The sequence below is a fragment of the Pteronotus mesoamericanus genome, unplaced genomic scaffold (assembly GCF_021234165.1).
Source record: "Pteronotus mesoamericanus isolate MK-2021 breed Mesoamerican mustached bat unplaced genomic scaffold, CSHL_Meso_final contig_221, whole genome shotgun sequence".
In the NCBI taxonomy this organism is placed as follows: domain Eukaryota; kingdom Metazoa; phylum Chordata; class Mammalia; order Chiroptera; family Mormoopidae; genus Pteronotus; species Pteronotus mesoamericanus.
In genome coordinates, this window is record NW_026555092.1 from 2,580,373 (window position 1) to 2,598,086 (window position 17,714).

At 43.3% G+C, this 17,714-nt stretch overlaps 1 protein-coding gene across 3 annotated transcripts in view; it reads left to right on the plus strand.

The window, feature by feature from the left end:
- Positions 1-17,714, plus strand: part of ZBTB40 (zinc finger and BTB domain containing 40) — a 60,335-nt gene that overhangs the window by 32,781 nt on the left and 9,840 nt on the right. For all 3 annotated transcript variants that reach the window (XM_054571696.1, XM_054571697.1, XM_054571698.1), the window contains 10 exons: positions 2,754-2,946; positions 3,562-3,704; positions 7,317-7,509; positions 9,288-9,424; positions 9,835-10,036; positions 10,618-10,751; positions 12,343-12,511; positions 12,828-13,295; positions 14,069-14,275; positions 17,480-17,644. In XM_054571696.1, coding sequence (XP_054427671.1) covers positions 2,754-2,946; positions 3,562-3,704; positions 7,317-7,509; positions 9,288-9,424; positions 9,835-10,036; positions 10,618-10,751; positions 12,343-12,511; positions 12,828-13,295; positions 14,069-14,275; positions 17,480-17,644 — 2,011 coding nt within the window. The remainder of the gene's footprint in view (positions 1-2,753; positions 2,947-3,561; positions 3,705-7,316; positions 7,510-9,287; positions 9,425-9,834; positions 10,037-10,617; positions 10,752-12,342; positions 12,512-12,827; positions 13,296-14,068; positions 14,276-17,479; positions 17,645-17,714) is intronic.

Below are 17,714 nucleotides of genomic sequence, written 5' to 3' on the forward strand. Positions count from 1 at the left end.
TGCCTCCTAGACCTGACCTGGGTTAAAGTCGATGGCAGGTGTGCCCAGTGTCTGGGATGGTGTTGAGCTGTTACAGTCTGTGTCATTACTGCTGTTAGCATTTAGGGGAGGCATGAGCAAACCATATAGTGTAACCCATATAAACCTGACCGCAGTAGGCAAACAGTTGGGAAAATAAGTAAATTTCAGTGAAAAGACTTGAGTGTAAGGGAAGGATTAAATGTTTTTTTCACATCTAATAGAGGGAAAGGAAACTGTCCCATCTTTAAATATTTTACTCAGCTAAAAATGCTTCGCTAACACATGTGACTATGTATTGATATCAATTTATTGAAGTACCTTTAACTCCAAGAATCAAAGGAGTTCCAAATGTGTGGTTTAAGAACAAAACTCTGTTTTGGTTCATGACTTCACATTCTGTTACGTGGTAGCAATCAGTGGACCCCAGCCTGTAGCGCTATGTGACACCCTTCTGTTTAGGCAGATACACGCTAGTTCAGAAAAGAGCTCACCCCGCTGTGGAGCCCCAGGCAGGCAGGGGGCTGGTGGGGTAACCTCTGTGAGTGCTGGCTCGGGTACAGGCCCCCAGGAGGTTCTAGAAGGAAGAGCAGAGAGCAGGGCCACCCGGCGACTGACTGCGCCCTCCCGGCCCTTTCCTCAGCACACCCCAGCCTCCCTTCCCAGATGGTCACCCTAGGGTCACTGCTGAGCAATGAAGTTAACAAATGTTTTAATTTCACTGCTGAGTAGTTCTGCAGAGGAGGAGACAGCAGAGAGGATAATGAGAAGCCCATCAGATGCCACCATTGGTGGAAACTTCTCTTCCCCAGCAGCTCAAACGATGGTGCCAGACAAATTGGATGCTGAGAAAGGTGGATTTGGGATATTTGGAGAGCTTCGGGCGACCAAAGCTGGCCAAGTATCGGATGAGACAGCTCTGTGCAATATGGGTTATGATGCGCTAAAGAAAGGAAGGAAAGAGAGGAAAATGAAGAGAAAGAGACATGTTTACTAAGGCATTAGCAATGAGTGAGTCTCTATTAGTTATCAAGTACTGTGTAACAAATTACTCTAAAATTTAGCGGCTTAAAAGAACAAACATCTATCACCTTGTGGTTTCTGTGGGTCAGGAATCTAGCAGAGTGCCAGCCAGGACTGCAGACATCTCAAGGCTCAGCTGGGGGAATCTCTTTCTAACCTGGCTCACGTGACTATTGGCAGGCTTCAGAAGAGCCACTTCCAAGTTCACTCACTCATTCTTGGCCACTCTGTAGGGCATCTCACAGCATGGCAGCTTGCATCCAGGGCAGAGATAGACACAGTGCACACACAGGCAAGACGGGAGTCCCAGGGACCTAATCTCAGAAGTGGCAGCCCATTTCTTTTGCCACGTTATCTTCCTTAGCTACTAGGTTCAGCCCAAGGGCAGGAGCCCGTGGAGGCAGGAACCTGGAGAGTCATGACATTGCAGAGGCTGCCCCCGCAGGTCCCCCCTACGCTCGGGCCGTTCTAAAGAGACTGCAGGCCAACTAACAAAAGGACGAAGGGTTGAATAAATGTGATTAAAGGGGATTAAGCATTCAATTGGTGTCTTTATCTCATATATTATTTTTAAAATAGAGACAAGTTCATGGTAGTTACTTAGCTCCAGTAAAATCGTAATGTGGATTACTAAACTGTGTTTTATCTAAGTTTCCTTTGAGGAGGACCAAAAAGCATAGGGACCTTTAGAAAAACAAAGTTTAATTGAGCTTTATACAGTGATTCTGCGATCAGGAAACAAGCTCAAGCAAAACCAAGAATACAAAGTCATTTATAATTCCTATTTATTGGGAGAAAGATAAAGTCTCTCTAAACAAAAATTTTAAAACATATAATTACTACCAGAATTTATAACGGTCTAGCTTAACTTTGCAAGTGTAGATATTGGTGAGATCCTATCATGTTATGTGTGTGGGTAGAAAACTAATTTTGCTCTTTGAAGACTCATGTGAGACAGCTGTTTTCTTTCAAAGTATCGACAATAAAAAGAACATCAAAGGTAGGTTGTTGTTTTGCCAAGTAGAAGTGTAAGGACTGTATATATTGGACTGTACCTGTAAAATTAGGTTTTGGTACCAGATTTTTTTCAAATAAATTCATTATTGCTAAAATAGAAGTGTTAATCCCACCTTCCAGTTGGCCTTCCTCCCAAGTATGTGAGAGATGCTCTATCAGACCAAAAAAAGGAAAGGTAGTTTTGTTTCTTTTATCACTGGAGTTGTTGATATTTTTGTACTCTAGGTTTAGCAGAGTCAGGATGGTGAGTTGGGTTTCAGACACTTGGCGCTGAGACCTCTGAGCATAAGGCATATCCAGCACAAACTGTGTGGCTCTAGATTTAAACACAGAGCTGAGTGCTAGAGAGCTGTTCTTCAGGGTTAGCTACATAAAAGTGATAGTTGAGAGCTTTTCAAAAGGGAGAGGAGAAAATAAGGAGTCAAGACCAGTTGTAGGTACTGCTGATGGTTATAGATTTGGAAGAAGAAACACTAAGGGATGTTGGAAAGGAGTGGTCAGAAAGTGCTTACTCAAAATGCCTCAGGACAGTGAAGCTAGAGGACAGTTGTTATACAGACGCAAGAGCAATGCCAGATGTCACGAGAGAGTCAGGTGGGGGGAGCAAATTGTCAACGGCCTTACTCGACAAATTCAAGGGGTGTGGGTTTCTTATGTCCGGCTGATCTCTCTTTCTGGGTATTTGTGTTCCCCAGATCATAATGGGATGTCTTACGGGTGAAGAAGGACATTCCGCATTCCGGAGGATCCTGGGGAAAGTGAGAGAGGAGAGCCTGGGCATTGCATCCGTCGTGTCCCTTTTGAGGCTGTACCAAGATTCTAAGCCTGCAGTCAAGACAGCACTGCGAGGCAGGAGGCCGGGCGCTGTGGAGGTGGCACAGCCAAAAGGTAGGAGCAAGCCTATCCACCTGAGTCTTATTCCGGGCAGATGCTGGAAAGCCTGCTGCAGCGATTCACCTCCTCAGTGGCTTTGTTATTGTTAAGTGATTTTCACATAAATTGTACATGTAATTCCAGAAGCTGCAAGCTAAATATATACAAGTTAAATCAGAGTCTCCATTTTTATCCCCTAGTTAACTAAACTGTCTGACACCTTGAAGTTGGAGAATACCATCAGTGTTCTTCTGCCCTTCAAAAAGCCACACACCCAAATCAGTGTTTTGAGCCCAGGGTGAACTGGTTCGTTGACAGCACTTTTAAAGGCTGAAGCTTCCCCTTCTTTGGGTTCGGTACAACGCAGCGGCCTTGCCAACCAGAAGTTAACCTCTGGCTGGCTCTGCAGCTTTGTGTTTCGACAGATAAATGAAACATTTTTCCTTTCATAAAATTTAAACAGAATAATAAAGTATTTTCCTCTCCTGAAAGAGAGATTCTGCATTTGCGTCCTCAGAATAGGCTGAGAATCGCTTTACCATTCTGTTAGATCTCTCTTGACAAACCTTGCTATCGTTTTCTTCAAATCAACTCGCTTCTCTTGTGCGTCTCTAACCCTTTCTCCCGCAGGGAGCACAGAGGAGGGAAAGACCTTGTCTGCCCTGTTACTAGAACACAAAGAGGACCTGATCCAGTGTGTAACACAGCTGAGACCTATTATGGAGTTCCTGGAGACAGCCCAGGAGGGGTTCCTGACCGGCTCCGAGAGGAGGGTAACTGCGTCGAGGGTGGCTCCCTCCCTTCTGAATTCATATCGCAGTTTTTTTTAAACCTCTTTTGTGACACATAGGACTTTTTACCTTGCAGTATTCTTGTATATTCTACATAGTAAGCACCTTGAAGTTCAGGTCCTTGATTCACGCCTCTTTATCCTTGCAACAGCTGGCTGAGGGCCTTGCACATTGTAGTTGTACATTAAATGGTTAGGGGCATGGATAGGTAGGTAGTCCTGCTCCGATCCAATGAGTTTTTGTTATAAAACAGCTGTCTCAAGAATTGAAGTAGAGAGGTATATTTGTAAGTATTGTGACACTTTTCCTCTTTACAGAAGTGATAGAAGTGATATATTGTTCATCTGTGGAAAATTCGGAAAACAAATAAAAAATTCAAATATTCTACTATCCTATCACTCAGAGATGATCACTACTAACATTTTGAGCATGTGCTGCCGCTTTTTCTTATTTGAATCATCCCTGGAATGGGGTTACCATATAGTTTTTTAACTTTATAAATTTAATATATTATAAATGCATATACATACTTACAATATGGATTTTGGTAGCAGTATTGTATTGTCTAATGGGCAATAAAGAATTCTTTAATTCCTAATTGTTGGGTAGTTGTTCCCACTATTTTGCTCTTGTAAATGATGTTGCAGAGAACATCCTGATACACAATATTTGCGTAATTCTGAAATTATTTCTGTAATTTTTAAGAAGTAGGATATTGCAATAGAGAGTATAAAATTTTCCAAGTGCTTGCTTGATAGATATTGCCAAATTGCCCTTCAGGAAGGTTATACCAATTTACTCTCCCACCAGCCAGCTACTAAAATCCTCATAAAACTGCTAGCATGACTTTTCAAGTCAACTAGATAACTGTATTTGTTGGTGTTATTGATTTCAACGTTGTGCTAAAAATATTTTTATATGTGGAAGGAAGGAATAGGGACAGAGAACTTTTGTGGCATCAATTCTTAAAACTGTGGGAAGTGGCTTAAATGTTCAGGGGAGAAGATGTTTGGAAACCACTGGTGTAATGGCTGAGCACTAGGTTAATGGTGAGACTGGATTCTAGGTTTTCTTTTTCTCAGTCATCTTGTATTGCTATTTTTTTCATACAAAATGGGAATAATCTTTAATCTCAAAATTGTATTTTGAAAATTAATTATATTTTAAAACTTTAACTCCTTTGAACATCTTAGAGAAAGATAATACACAAAATAAGATTAAGATTAAACCCGTTTTATCCTTAGACTTCCTATTAAGTGTAATTTCAGTCACTCAGTTAAAGTAAGTTGCTTATAGAGGCACCTGATTCCCTTAGTGATTTCATTCGAATACTCATTCAAACCCCTTCCTTATTAGCTGGATTGAATGTGTCCTTTGAACTGTTTCATTATCTTGGTAAAACAGCATTTATAGGTAGAGCCCAAACTCAGCCTCATTCTCTGCCACGAGGCAGACCACACTGTCATTTTCTTCTGTCTCTTTCAGTTAACTTGACAGAGAGGGCTGAAGCAGTAGAGCTTAAATTAGTTATAAATCACACACACACAAATACTTCTTAGGATTGGGGTCCACCAGAGCCTCATTAAACTACTCCTTCTCACAAAAATTGAAGCAAAATAATAAAGCAGGAGTGTAGAGATGAACGACAAATGAATGGCCAGAGTGTTTTGACATCACGTGGAACGTGCACTCAGGCCTTTTAGAACCTTTTTCAGTTATGGAATGATGCTAATCATAGGCACCATGGCCCTTATCCACGCACAGTTTGGGTTCTGTAAGAAATGGTAAATAGGATCATCTTCAGGATTGGAAACATAAAAATAGTAATTACTATAGCTGCCATTTACTTACTGCTTACTGCTTGCCGAGAAATATTCTGAGGACATTTTAAGCATATAAATTCTACCCTCACAGTAACTTTATGAAGCCATGGATATTACCCCAATTTTAAAGATGAAGAAACAGACGCTTACGAAGGTTAAGCAGCCCACCCAAAGACACAGCTGCTTAGGGCCAGTGCTGGAACCCTGGCTTCTAAACAAAGCACACTCACGTAGCCACTGTGCACACTGCTTCCCAGGAACATCAGTAACCACTGTCGTTTACTCCTAGTCACCCGTGTCCTAGGGGTTATGCTGGGCTCTACAAATAGCAACTTCATTTTACAGAGTCCTCATTAAGAACTGTGTGAGGGTGGTATAGTTATCTTCTTTTGCAGATGAGGAAAACAGGGCTCAAAGAACTAAACATCTTGCCCAAGCTCACATGGACAACACATTTTAGAACTGAAATTCAAACTAGGGCTGTCTAGCTTTAAAACCATTCCTACTCTTAACAGTAACTGGCTGCCTCATCATGTATTAGGTTATTGCTTAGGAACGAAGAGGTAACACTGAAATCAGTATGGTTTTTAGATACAAGCACTTACATTGTAAATTGTGGTTCATTTAGTAGAAATCTAACATATATATATTAGACCTTAAGGAGAATGACTATGTTCTGTACTGACAAGGAATATGACAACTTGATTTATAATATATACATTCCTTTCTTATATGTAATATAGATATTCCTTTCATATATATATAAAACCAATTTGGTTTTATAGCAAAATTCATTATTTTAAAATGGGAGTTAATTTGATAATAGCATCCTCGGGCATGCTGTCGTGACTGATTTACTTGACTGTTTCTCCCAAGAGCCAGTCCTTTCCCAAAGGAAAGCTCAAAATTCAGTTGCTGTGAATCTGTAGATTACGTATATTGAAATAATCCCCTGCATTATCAGTTCCATAAGAGCCAAGTTATGCATATTGAGTTGTAACCCATTAAGAAATAGTTCTATTGTAATAGGAACTATCTGTAAAATAGCTGTCGTGTGTCTGATTTTTCAACCTTTTGCTTGAGCCCCATGCACTCTCGACTCAGAACATCCTTTAACCATGAAGGAGGAGCAAAGGCGTGAAATTGTGGGACGATGGCTGGAGCTGATGTATGTGGACATTGAGAATGGGAAGGATAGATAATAAAGAATCCACAGGAAAATAACCCAGAAATGCACTTTAAATCTGTTATTTCAGGGTGCACAGACTAATGTATAAATTATCTGGATATTCAAATTGCTATACAAATAAAATAAAAAGTAAAATAATAGGATTGCTTTGAAATTGCAGTCTATACTGAACAGAAATTGGAAAACACTATAACTGTATTAATTAATTGCCTATCTGTTTCTCAATCTTAGTGTCTGAACAACTCAATCTAAAGAATCAGGTTAGATGTAAGCTACTCACTCTGCCACATAGGCCCAGTGTAAGACTATTTTCACAATGTGCCAACTCTTGGAGGCAAAGAATACAGACAGGCCCGCAATTGAGAAAGATTGATTTTTATAGAGCTGTTTGTTTGGAGAATGTTTTGGAATTTTATTGAAACAGAATAAGGAAGAGACTGTGAAAAAACCCTGGAGAACCAGCAGTGGGAGGACGTGGGGGCAGGGCGTCTTGTAACGCCATCTTGCTGGGTTTTCCAGTGGCATGTCAGCTACATTTGGAATTGCCAGTAACTGCGTCTGGTTGATTGCTTGCCGCTGCAGGTGATTCTGAATTGCTGCGAGGGCGGGACACCCAAGGAGACAATAGAAAATCTGCTGAACAGAATGTCTAAAGAGAGGACCCTGACTGCTGAGAGTTTGGTAAAACTCCTTCAGGCTGTGAAGATGATGTTCCCGAACTTGGCCCTTCTGCTGGAGAATTTGCAGAAACTAGCCACTTTGCCGAGCACCACAGGTATTAGTTAATTGTTGGCTCTCTGGACCGGAACCGCTCCTACAGAAAATTATAGCTTAAAACACCCTTTTAGCTCCATGCTGGGGAGCAAGATTGTGTTTAAAAATGCCGTTGCAAAACAGAAACTAGCTGTCACAAATCAGTGATTCTAAAATTTCTGAAGATCTGAAACCTGAGAATTTCTCTTTTCTAGTCAGCTCCGTTATGATGTTCCAGTGGTGCAGGGTTTGTTAAACGTGTGGCTCTCCCAGGACTGTCACATGTCACCTGTGAATGCCTGAGGAACACACGGGCTCACAAGGCTCACGATTTTGACACGTTTTATTGACAGATGGAGCACCAGAAACACAAGTCTTAATTTCCCCATCCCCACTTGAGTGCTCTTTGGTTCCAGCAGTCCCCTCACGTCCATTCAGTTTGGGGCACTGAGTCCCTGTTCCATTCCCTAGAAAAACACTGACGCTAGCCAACTGTCCCCTAACTTAGAGCGTTCGAAACTAGGTGGTTTTCAGAAAAAGCATATTTGGGAGATGAGAGACCTTTTTTCCTAGCTTATAAAAGTAATATATACTTAGACAAATTTGAATAGTTTCAAAAATAAAGAAGAAAACCTAAACTCTATTACTTGATTATATCAGTATTCACACATTGACCTACTTTGTCTGTCACATTATTTGTACAATGTTTGACATACTCTACCATATTTTATAAGTTTATAATTTTTCCCATCTAGCAGTATAACAAAAATGTTCTCCCCCATTACAAAAACCTCCCTGTACTCCTGCTTTTGAAGGCTATGTACTTTTCCATCATAAGGATGTCATTTCGGCACACATGTAGTATAATGATTAAGACGGTCAGCACTACCTGGGTTCGCATCCTGACTCACTTTGTAGCTCTTTGAGCGAGTGACCTAAGCTTTCTGAACCTCATTCTCTCCTCTGTGAAATGAAGATAAGAAACGTACCTGTCACATTCGTTTTTGTGGCTACTGTGAGATTATATATGCAAAACATTTAGCACAGTGCCTAGCACATAATGGGCACTCAGTAAATATTAGTTGTTATTGTCTTCATCATCATCATCATCATTATCACCACCACCACAAGTTATATAGTGACAAATACCTTGGTACAAAGACTTTTTTTGGCTTCAAATTGTTTCTTAAAGTTAGATGCCCAGAAGCAGAGTTATTGGACAAAAGAGGAAAATAAATTTTTAAATATCTGCAAAACTAAGGGAAGTGCCTGATGGTGTTGATTTTTCTTTCCTTTCAAATAAATATGACCTCTTAAGAGAGTATCTAGCAATTTGGCTCGAAGGGCATATAAACAGAGGAACAGTGGGTCGGCTTCCCTTCCACAGTCTCGACTCATGCCTGCCTGCACCCTGGACCACTGCGTGGGTCCTTTACCCCGGCCTTGATCATAACACCCCTGGAGTCTGTACATCTGAATCTCTTACAGGCACAGCCTTCTAATTACCTCCCCGCCCCATTGAGCAATCCTGGCTTCTACCACCAGGCATTAACTTTCAAAGGCTTAGTGGTCTTGTGCCCCTGAAGCACCAAGTGATTAAGTGTAGATTGAAGGAGATCTGAACGGGGGTGTGTGTGTGAGGCCCCAAGCCAGGAGCTGAACTTGTTCTCCAGAGGAGACAGAGCTCTCGCGCAGATCTTTCTCTTCCTCTCATTTGTAACTCCCCGGGTCTCCTACAGCAGAAGCCCTTAAGGAAGGTGTGTTCTATTGCACATTATTGTTCTGCTAATGTCCTTACAGTCCGAGCGAGCCCTGATGATTATGGGACTGAGCTGTTGAGACGGTATCACGAAAACCTCTCTGAGATTTCCACAGACAACCAGATGTTACTAAAAATGATCCCACACGTGAAGAGTTTAGCCCCTGGAGAAAGAGAGGTAAGAGAGGGAGCAGGGTGGGGGGTGGGGCGGGGAGTAAAATGTAAAAGTAGGCAAAAAGATGAATATATTTTTAAAGACATTTATATTTTATATAAATATACACACCCAGCTATGTTGAGCAATGCTAAGGAGTGCATAGAGGAGAAATAGAAAGTGATTCAGTTTCTGAAGCTACGTGACAAATAGGTAGTTGTAATTTCTGCAGTCATAAGGAAAGGCATTAAACAGGAGGAATGAAGAACTTTGTTATATATGAAAATCTGTCAGGTTGAGAGAGGTGAAGGGTGCTGAAAAATCCCCCTCCCCCAAAAGTACGTTCTCTGGGACCCTGTACTCAGACGTGCAGCCCCATGGCGGGGCCAGTGGCCAGAAGGCCCTTACATGTATGTTTATGCTGCATCTTGAAGGTCATGGAGAAGCTTGTGAAGCATGACTCTGGTTCGGATGGTTTCACTTCTTTGATGTCAGCAGTTCTAGAAAAGCAGACTCTCTCTGCAACAGCCGTTTGGCAACTGCTGCTGATGGTTCAGGAGACAAAGACCTGCCCGTTGAACCTGCTCATGGAGGAAATTCGAAGGGAGCCTGGTGCCGATGCTTTCTTCCAGGCAGGTACGTTACTGACCCTTGGTCATGACTTTGTTCCCACTACAGATTATTGTCAGTCTTGTCAGAAAATTGAAAGAACTGTCTTACAATCATCTTTCTTTCACATCCCTACCACTGGAAGCAAGGACTAATAATTTTTTTTTTTAAGATTTTTATTTTATTTTTAGAGAGAGGGAGAGGGAGAGAAACATGAATGTGTGGCTGTCTCTTGTGCGCCCCCTACTGGCTACCTGTCCTGCAACCCAGGCATGTGCACTGACTGGGAATCAAGCCAGCAACCCTTTGGTTTGCAGGCCAGCTCTCTATCCACTGAGCCACACCAGCCAGGGCAGGACTAGTAATTTTGATCCAGGATGTAAACCTTTTTTAATAAAATGCACAGTAAGTATTCTAAGCTTATATCAGTAGTCATACTCTGAGTGCAGTGCTATGTGCCATTCCCCTCACTCCCAACCGCAGGTGGGAGACAGGTAAAGTGGATTCTCACTATGGAGAGTTGAGTTGAGAAAAGATGAAGAGAATTCCCAGAGCCAAAAATGGTGCTCATACTTTTACTAATGAGTTTTCAACTCCCTTCCTTTCAGTGACCGCCCCAGAAAGTGCTGCCTTAGAAACCATCCTGAGGCATCGCAGGTTGATCCTAGAGGCCATCCAGCACAGGCTGGCACTAAAGGACTTTACCTCAGAGGAAGAGCGCCTGGTGGAGACGGTGAAGGAGGTGCGGTAGGAGGTTGCGGGGAGTTGGACAGAGTTAACGCCCGGGACTGCCTAGTTGCTCAGGAGGGGCCAGCTTCTGCAGAGCGCCTGCTGTGTGCCGAGCCTTCCGTGTTCCTGGCTCGTCTGCTCTTTGATCCTCCCAGCTCAAAGTGGTCGATGATGTCACCCACACTTTACAGACAAGGGAACTGGGTCTCCAAGGGCTCAGTGACTTGTCTAGGATGCTCCATTGGTCAGAGGTGAAGCCAGAATATAATCCCAATTCACGTGACTCAAACCTAGATTTATTTCGTTTGTCTGAACCTCAGGGAACTCAAAGGGAACCATAATACTGTTGTCTAACATGTTTTCAGAAGCAACTTCTCTTAGAAGGAAAGTAAAATGGGCTTATTACATGCTCCATTTTGGCTTCTAGAAAGAACCAAGATAAACATAGAACAAAGCTTTTGCCCATATGGGGTAACAAATAGTGCCAGCTCCTTTTCTGTAAGGCTTCTCACAGTGTGGCCAGCATCCCAGAAAAACCAGGTGGGGATTGGGGGAGAATTCGTGGACGTCCAGTCCAGGATCTTGTGTATCTCGAGTGGGGAAGAATTATAAAGGATCATAAAATTAAACCACAAATTCACGTGTAGTACCTTTTGATCCAAGTAGGCATGGGAGGTGTGCAGGAGGACTGGTTTCTAACTGTCCACACAGGTAACAAACGGCCCCACCCCAGTCTGACTCTCAAATGGGAAGACAACGGCACACATTTCCGTGGGCTTCAGAGGAAAGATGCATCTGTTGGACTCTCCTCCAGCACGCCAGAACTTCAGAGATGGGGCTTCTGCAGTTGATCAGTTTTAGCCTCACTAATTAGTCTCATGCCTACCTCCAGGGACATCAGGTTTATTTAGATAGACTTGAAAAGAGCAGGAATAAAATATCTTCCAAAATGAAAATTCCATTTGGCCATCTGCGGATGGTTTCGCTTTATTTTCTCAGTGTACTGACTCTTTCTGCTGATAGCTCTAACATTCTGAAAGAGGACGGCTTTGAAATAATATTCTTGGCCTCTTTAAAGGCCCTTTCTTTAAAAAGCTGAGTTTCTTTATGAAAGAAAATGATGTTTAAAAGGGTACATCTGAGTATCTAAAAATGTGAAGCCACTGATCATGCAAAATTACTTCCAGACATTGAGATAATTATATATTATGAAAAATTATTTTGATCTTCAGGGCAGAAACACCAACAACAAAATCCTGCAGTTTCCCAAGCTTTTAATATTAAGATCTAGGAAAGTTCTTTGGGAGATTCCTTGTTGCTAGGAGGATATTTCTCGTAGAAAATGCTTAATGTTCCTTGTCTGCACCTTTGTATTCGCACATTTGCCTTCCCATGTGCCTCTTTTTTTTTTTTTTAATTTTGTTATTTTCCCTGTTCTTTGGACAACAGGGCTTTCCACTCTTATTTATCACAAGCCATGTAAACTTGTTGCGCATGGGGCAATGCTTTCCTGAAATTAGCTTTTCTTTTTTTTTAGGTTAAAAACCATGTAGAAAATCTGCTGATATTAACCCGCAAACCTTTGTCTCATGGTGTTCATTCAGATGCTGAGCATTTCCTCTGAGACAGCCAGCCCTGAAGCCTCCCTGAAAGCGGGGCTGAGCAGAGCCATGGAAAAGGCCGTCTCGGCCACGGAAATATGTCGGCTCCTCTGCAGCATGCACAGGTCCTTCCCAGGCCTGCAGCCTGTCATGCAGGAGCTAGCGTACACTGGTAAGAAACAGGGTGGGTGGGGGTCCTGTTGCGACCCAGGTTGTTTCCTTCTTGGGGGAAGAGGCAGCAGTTCATATGAAAGTTCATCCCTAGCTACCTTATTTATTTCTTTATATGCTCTCAGTACTTAGAAAAGTCGTAGACATAGATGTAAATTAATACTGTTTGTGTTAATCAAGTAAAGATGACAGTGATATTGCTTCAGTTACCTCTGAGGGTCTCAAGTAGTCTGCATTCTCCTCTAAGAAGAAAAGTGAGAAAGCAAAGTAGAAACTTAGAGAATTCCTAGAGGCCATAAGATTTCTCTCCCACGCAGGTTTCCTTACTCAGGAAAATGGAGAGAAGGAAAGGTGGAAGGTGAGTAATAAATTTCACCTGGAAGCCAATGACAAAGCAGATGAACGGGCAGCTGAGCCAGTTGAAGAAGTCTGCCAGTCTGGGAAACAGAACGATCAAGGAGAGACTAGTTCCTTGCCAGAACAGCAAGAGAAGGACGCTTCTTCCTCCCCAGACTCTGCCAAGAAGAGCTTCATCTGCAAGGCCTGTGACAAAAGCTTCCATTTCTACTGCCGCCTAAAGGTGCACATGAAGCGCTGCCGGGTGGCCAAGAGCAAACAGGTGCAGTGTAAGGAGTGTAATGAGACCAAGGAGTCTAAGAAAGAGCTGGAGAAACATCAGCTGGAGGCCCACGGTGCGGGCGGAGAGCCTGACGTCCCCAAGAAGAAGAAGAAGAGGCTTCCGGTGACGTGTGACCTCTGTGGAAGAGAATTTGCTCACGCCTCAGGTACATTCAGGAATGCGAAGTAACTGAGGATGATAATTCCGAATGTTGTGGTTTGCATTCCAGGACTGCTTCTAGTTGCATACAACAGGGGCCGTGGATGGGCTTAGAAAATAGAGCAGATTCCTAGAGAGGCAGGGTAATGTTTTGAGAAGGGCATGAGCTTTGGAATCAGCTCTGAATTTTAATTTCCCTAGCAATAGGCACCCTGATGCCACCTACTTTTTTATATTGTTATGATGATTTAAGATAATACAGCTAAATACATAGTTCAGAACCTACAATAGAGTTAGTACTCAGGAAATTGTGGCTGTCGCTACTCATAATGATAACCAGCTATTTAACAACTGACTGTCAGGCTTTTGTGCATCACTTGTTTCTTGGTAATAAACAAGAGTCAGGGAAATCATGGGATGCATAGTCAGAATTGTTTTCCCTCACCCCAGATGTTGGGTAAAACTAATGAAACGTAAAAGTGAGTTTTGTTTCGCTCTTTCTGGGTGACTGGGTCCTATATAAGAGAAAGAAAGAGAGAGAGGAAAGATACACCTAGGACACTTCGTGCCTGATTAAACCATGAGTGAGACTGAAGTGACTCAGCGCGCTGGGTGGCGGGCAGCTGGGCAGCGGGCACATGTGATGAGCAGTATGGCCGTCTGAAGTTAAAGCGGGCAGGGCCTGGCCCGAGGCGGTGCTGGCAGAGTGTATCCTGGAGCTGGATATGATGTAGCTTCACACCACTGATTACTAGTGTCTCTCTGGCATGGCCTCCCTAGGCATGCAGTACCACAAACTGACCGAGCACTTCGATGAGAAGCCTTTCTCCTGTGAAGAGTGCGGGGCAAAGTTTGCGGCCAACTCTACCCTGAAGAACCACCTTCGCCTTCACACGGGGGACCGCCCATTCATGTGCAAGCACTGCCTCATGACCTTCACCCAGGCCTCCGCCCTCGCCTACCACACCAAGAAGAAGCACTCCGAAGGTAAGGCGCGGAGAATGTCTTCATTTCTCCTGCAGACTTCAACCCTGTGAGCTGCCTAAAAACCCACTCAGAATTAGGCATGATGTGTATCTCAGGTAGATTAAAAACAAAACAGAATGTAAAAGCAGAGGTCTAGGAGCACATAGGTGCACAGGCATGTAAAATACTTACGGTGAGAGTTTCTGAAGAGAGGCTGACTAACGCAGTGTGTAATTGTAGAATTGTATAGTTGCAGAATTTACATAAAGCCAGGAATTCCTGGGGCTTTCAGGTGGCCCTTGAGCACAAGCCAGATCTTGGTTGAGCACTCACTGTGGGTCAGGCACTGACAGATGCTGGTGACTGAGCTGGAGCCTGTGCTCACAGAGCTGAGGTTTGGAGTGTGTCTAGCAGTGACAGTGACATGAAGCGTCATCAGTGGCATCATATGCAGCAACGCCAGGAAGGAGGCGGCAGTGGGGGTTTCTAGTCCAGTCAGCGGGGTGGAGCCTCCCTTGGGGATTCTGTGTATAGTTTGGAGCATCTAAACTGTGTAAGTGATAAAGCTGCCTTCATCTCACCTGGGTTGGTGCTGTAGCCTCCCAGGTGTTCTCCTTCTCTCACCTTTTTGCTGGACAGTGTTCTCAATACACAGGCCCAAAGGATCCTTTTGAAACTAAACCACACCCTGTCTCTCCCCTGCTTAAAACCCTGCAAAGGCCTTTCACCTCACCTTTTCCTGACACCTTGTGTAAAACCTCAGTGACCCCGGCCCCAGATCCCCTCCATTGTTTTTCTCCATAGTGCTTGTCATATGATGTATTATCTACTTTATGAATGAATTTATAGTAAGTCTCCCCTGTTAGAATAAAAGTTTTATGAGGGTAGAACTGTTAGTCTTTTTTTTTTTCAATTGCTGTATCTGTGGGACTCAGAATAGTCCTCAGCAATAGTGTGCCTTCAATAATATTTACTGAATACATGAATTTTTTGAGCCCTATTGCAGGCACTAGGTATAGTATAACTATACGCACCCTGCTCTCATGGAGCTGCCATCCCAATGAGTAAAGCAGACCATAGACAAGTAAATGTGTAATATAAACTCAGATCATGGTCATTGCTATAAAGAAAAATAAGGCAGAGTTACCAGCAAGAGGAGGACAGGTTGGGGTGGGACACTATTTGTATCATTAAAAAAGGCTTCTGAGAGCTGAAATTTGAGTAGAAACCTGAACGAAGTAAGAGATGCAACCAGTGGGAGCTCTAGGAGAAAAGGATCCCAAGCTGCAGTGAGCGGGAGCCATTTGAGGCACTAGAAGGGGCTAAAGCAGAGTAAAGGAGTGAGTCTTGAGAGATGAGATCAGAGGGATCACCAAAGGCCAGATCTTCCAGGGTCTTAGAAACCAAGATAAGGGCTTTCTAAGTCATGTACCAGGGTTTGATGCAAACTGTGTATCATAAGCAGTGGCTTAAAACAACAATATATAACATTACCACTTCGGAGGTTAGAAGTCCAAGATGGTCTTAACAAGGCTGACATTCTGGCAGAGTGTGCTCCTTCTGGAGGCTCTGGGGAGAATTCCTTCCCTGTCCTTCCCAGCCCATAAAGGTTGCCCACACTCCTTGGCCTGTGGCCGCATCCCTCCAGCCTCCACTTCTGTCATCATGCCCCTTCTTCTTCCTCCCTCTTACAAGGACCCTTGGGGTTACAGTGGGCCTGCTTATACAATCCAAGGTAATCTTCCTGTCTCAAGATCCTTAATTTTTACATCTACGAAGTCCCATTTGCTGTGTAAGGTAACAGTATTCACGGGTTTTCAGGATTGGGATATGGACATCTTTGAGGCATTCTTCTGTCTACCACAGGAAGCCATAGGAAGATTTTGAGCCAAGGAATGATAAGACCTAATTTACATTTTTTAAAGGTAATGCTGGACAGTAAACTGTAATAGGACAGGAGTATAGCATTAGCAGGGAGGCAGGAGGCATTGCTGTAGTCCAGTGTAGAGGTTTTAGCATTGTCAACTAGAGTTGTGTTGGGAACAGAGAGGTAATAAAAAATTCAGGTTTGGGGATATATTGTTAAAAGTGGAAGTAATATGACTAATGATGGATTGGATGAGGGATGTGAGGGAAGGAGAAGACTTAAGGATGACTGTGGAATTTTTGACATGAGCAACTGAGTAAATGATGTGGGGGAAATTGAGGTGGGGGGGTGGGTAGAGAATCAGGGTCTTTGTTTTGTCTTTGAGTTCGAGATGCCTATTGGACTTCCAAATAGAGATGGGAAATAATAAGAAATAGGATGCAGAAGCCTGGAGTTCTGGGGAAAGCTGGGAGCTGGAGATAGAAATGTGGGTGCTATCAGTGTACAGATGGGTCCAAGGCTCTGAGATAAGATCATCTAGAAAGTACAGGGAAAGAAGAGAGCTGAGTCGGAGGCTTCTCAATAGCTTGAACTCTTGGCTTAAGAAGCACTTTTTTGGTAACAGAATTTTACTGCAAAGTCCAATATGTAAAAATGAAAATGAGGTTGATTGCTCTTGTTGAATTAGGCCCTAGGATTTGGGGGTCTGGACCCTTACCTCACTGATTTCCCTTCTCCTTTGGCCCATAAGAGTGGGTGAGGTACGTTTGGTCTAGCATTGTTAACAAATGCTAGTTCTCCGGACTTGCTCTTTATCTGTATTTCCTAGCAGTCTTTGGCAGCCTGGTCATTATATTCTTAACATGTGAAGGGTAAGAGCAGCCAAATGATTTATGGTAACTATAGCATAGGGAGAAGGCTTTGACTCTTCTCTGAATCCATGCCTCTCATCTTTATGTGCTGTTGCATTTTTGTACTGAATATGTTTCAAGGGATCCAGACGTGGGTGTTTCTGGGCACAAGGATATATAGCTGTTTCTTGGGAGAGGAATGAGCTCTTTCATGCATGTGTGGTGGCCTGGTTAAAAGATGGATGATCTTGTGTGATAAGAACTCTGTCTGTATTCCTCAGGGTAGGGAGACCACACGGACACCATCTCTGTTTAATCAGCTGTGTTCGTGAGGCATCGTCTGATAGGCTGACTTGGACCTCTCACCCAGGGAATTGCAAATTCCCTGATGTTGTACTGTCGTCTTGCAGATTATATTTCCCCAGTACATGCCTTAGAATGTGATTTTCTTTTAGGAATGCCATAGAGGTTTAGTGCTGGCTCTAATACATTCGTGTGTATTTCCAGGAAAAATGTATGCATGTCAGTACTGCGATGCTGTGTTTGCCCAGTCCATCGAGCTGTCCCGCCACGTGAGGACCCACACCGGGGACAAGCCATATGTCTGCAGGGACTGTGGCAAGGGCTTCCGGCAAGCCAACGGCCTCTCCATCCACCTGCACACCTTTCACAGTATGTACTGAGATTGTGGCTGGGGGCACTCAGCGCAGACCTGGCCCTGAGAAGACATGCAACCGTCACA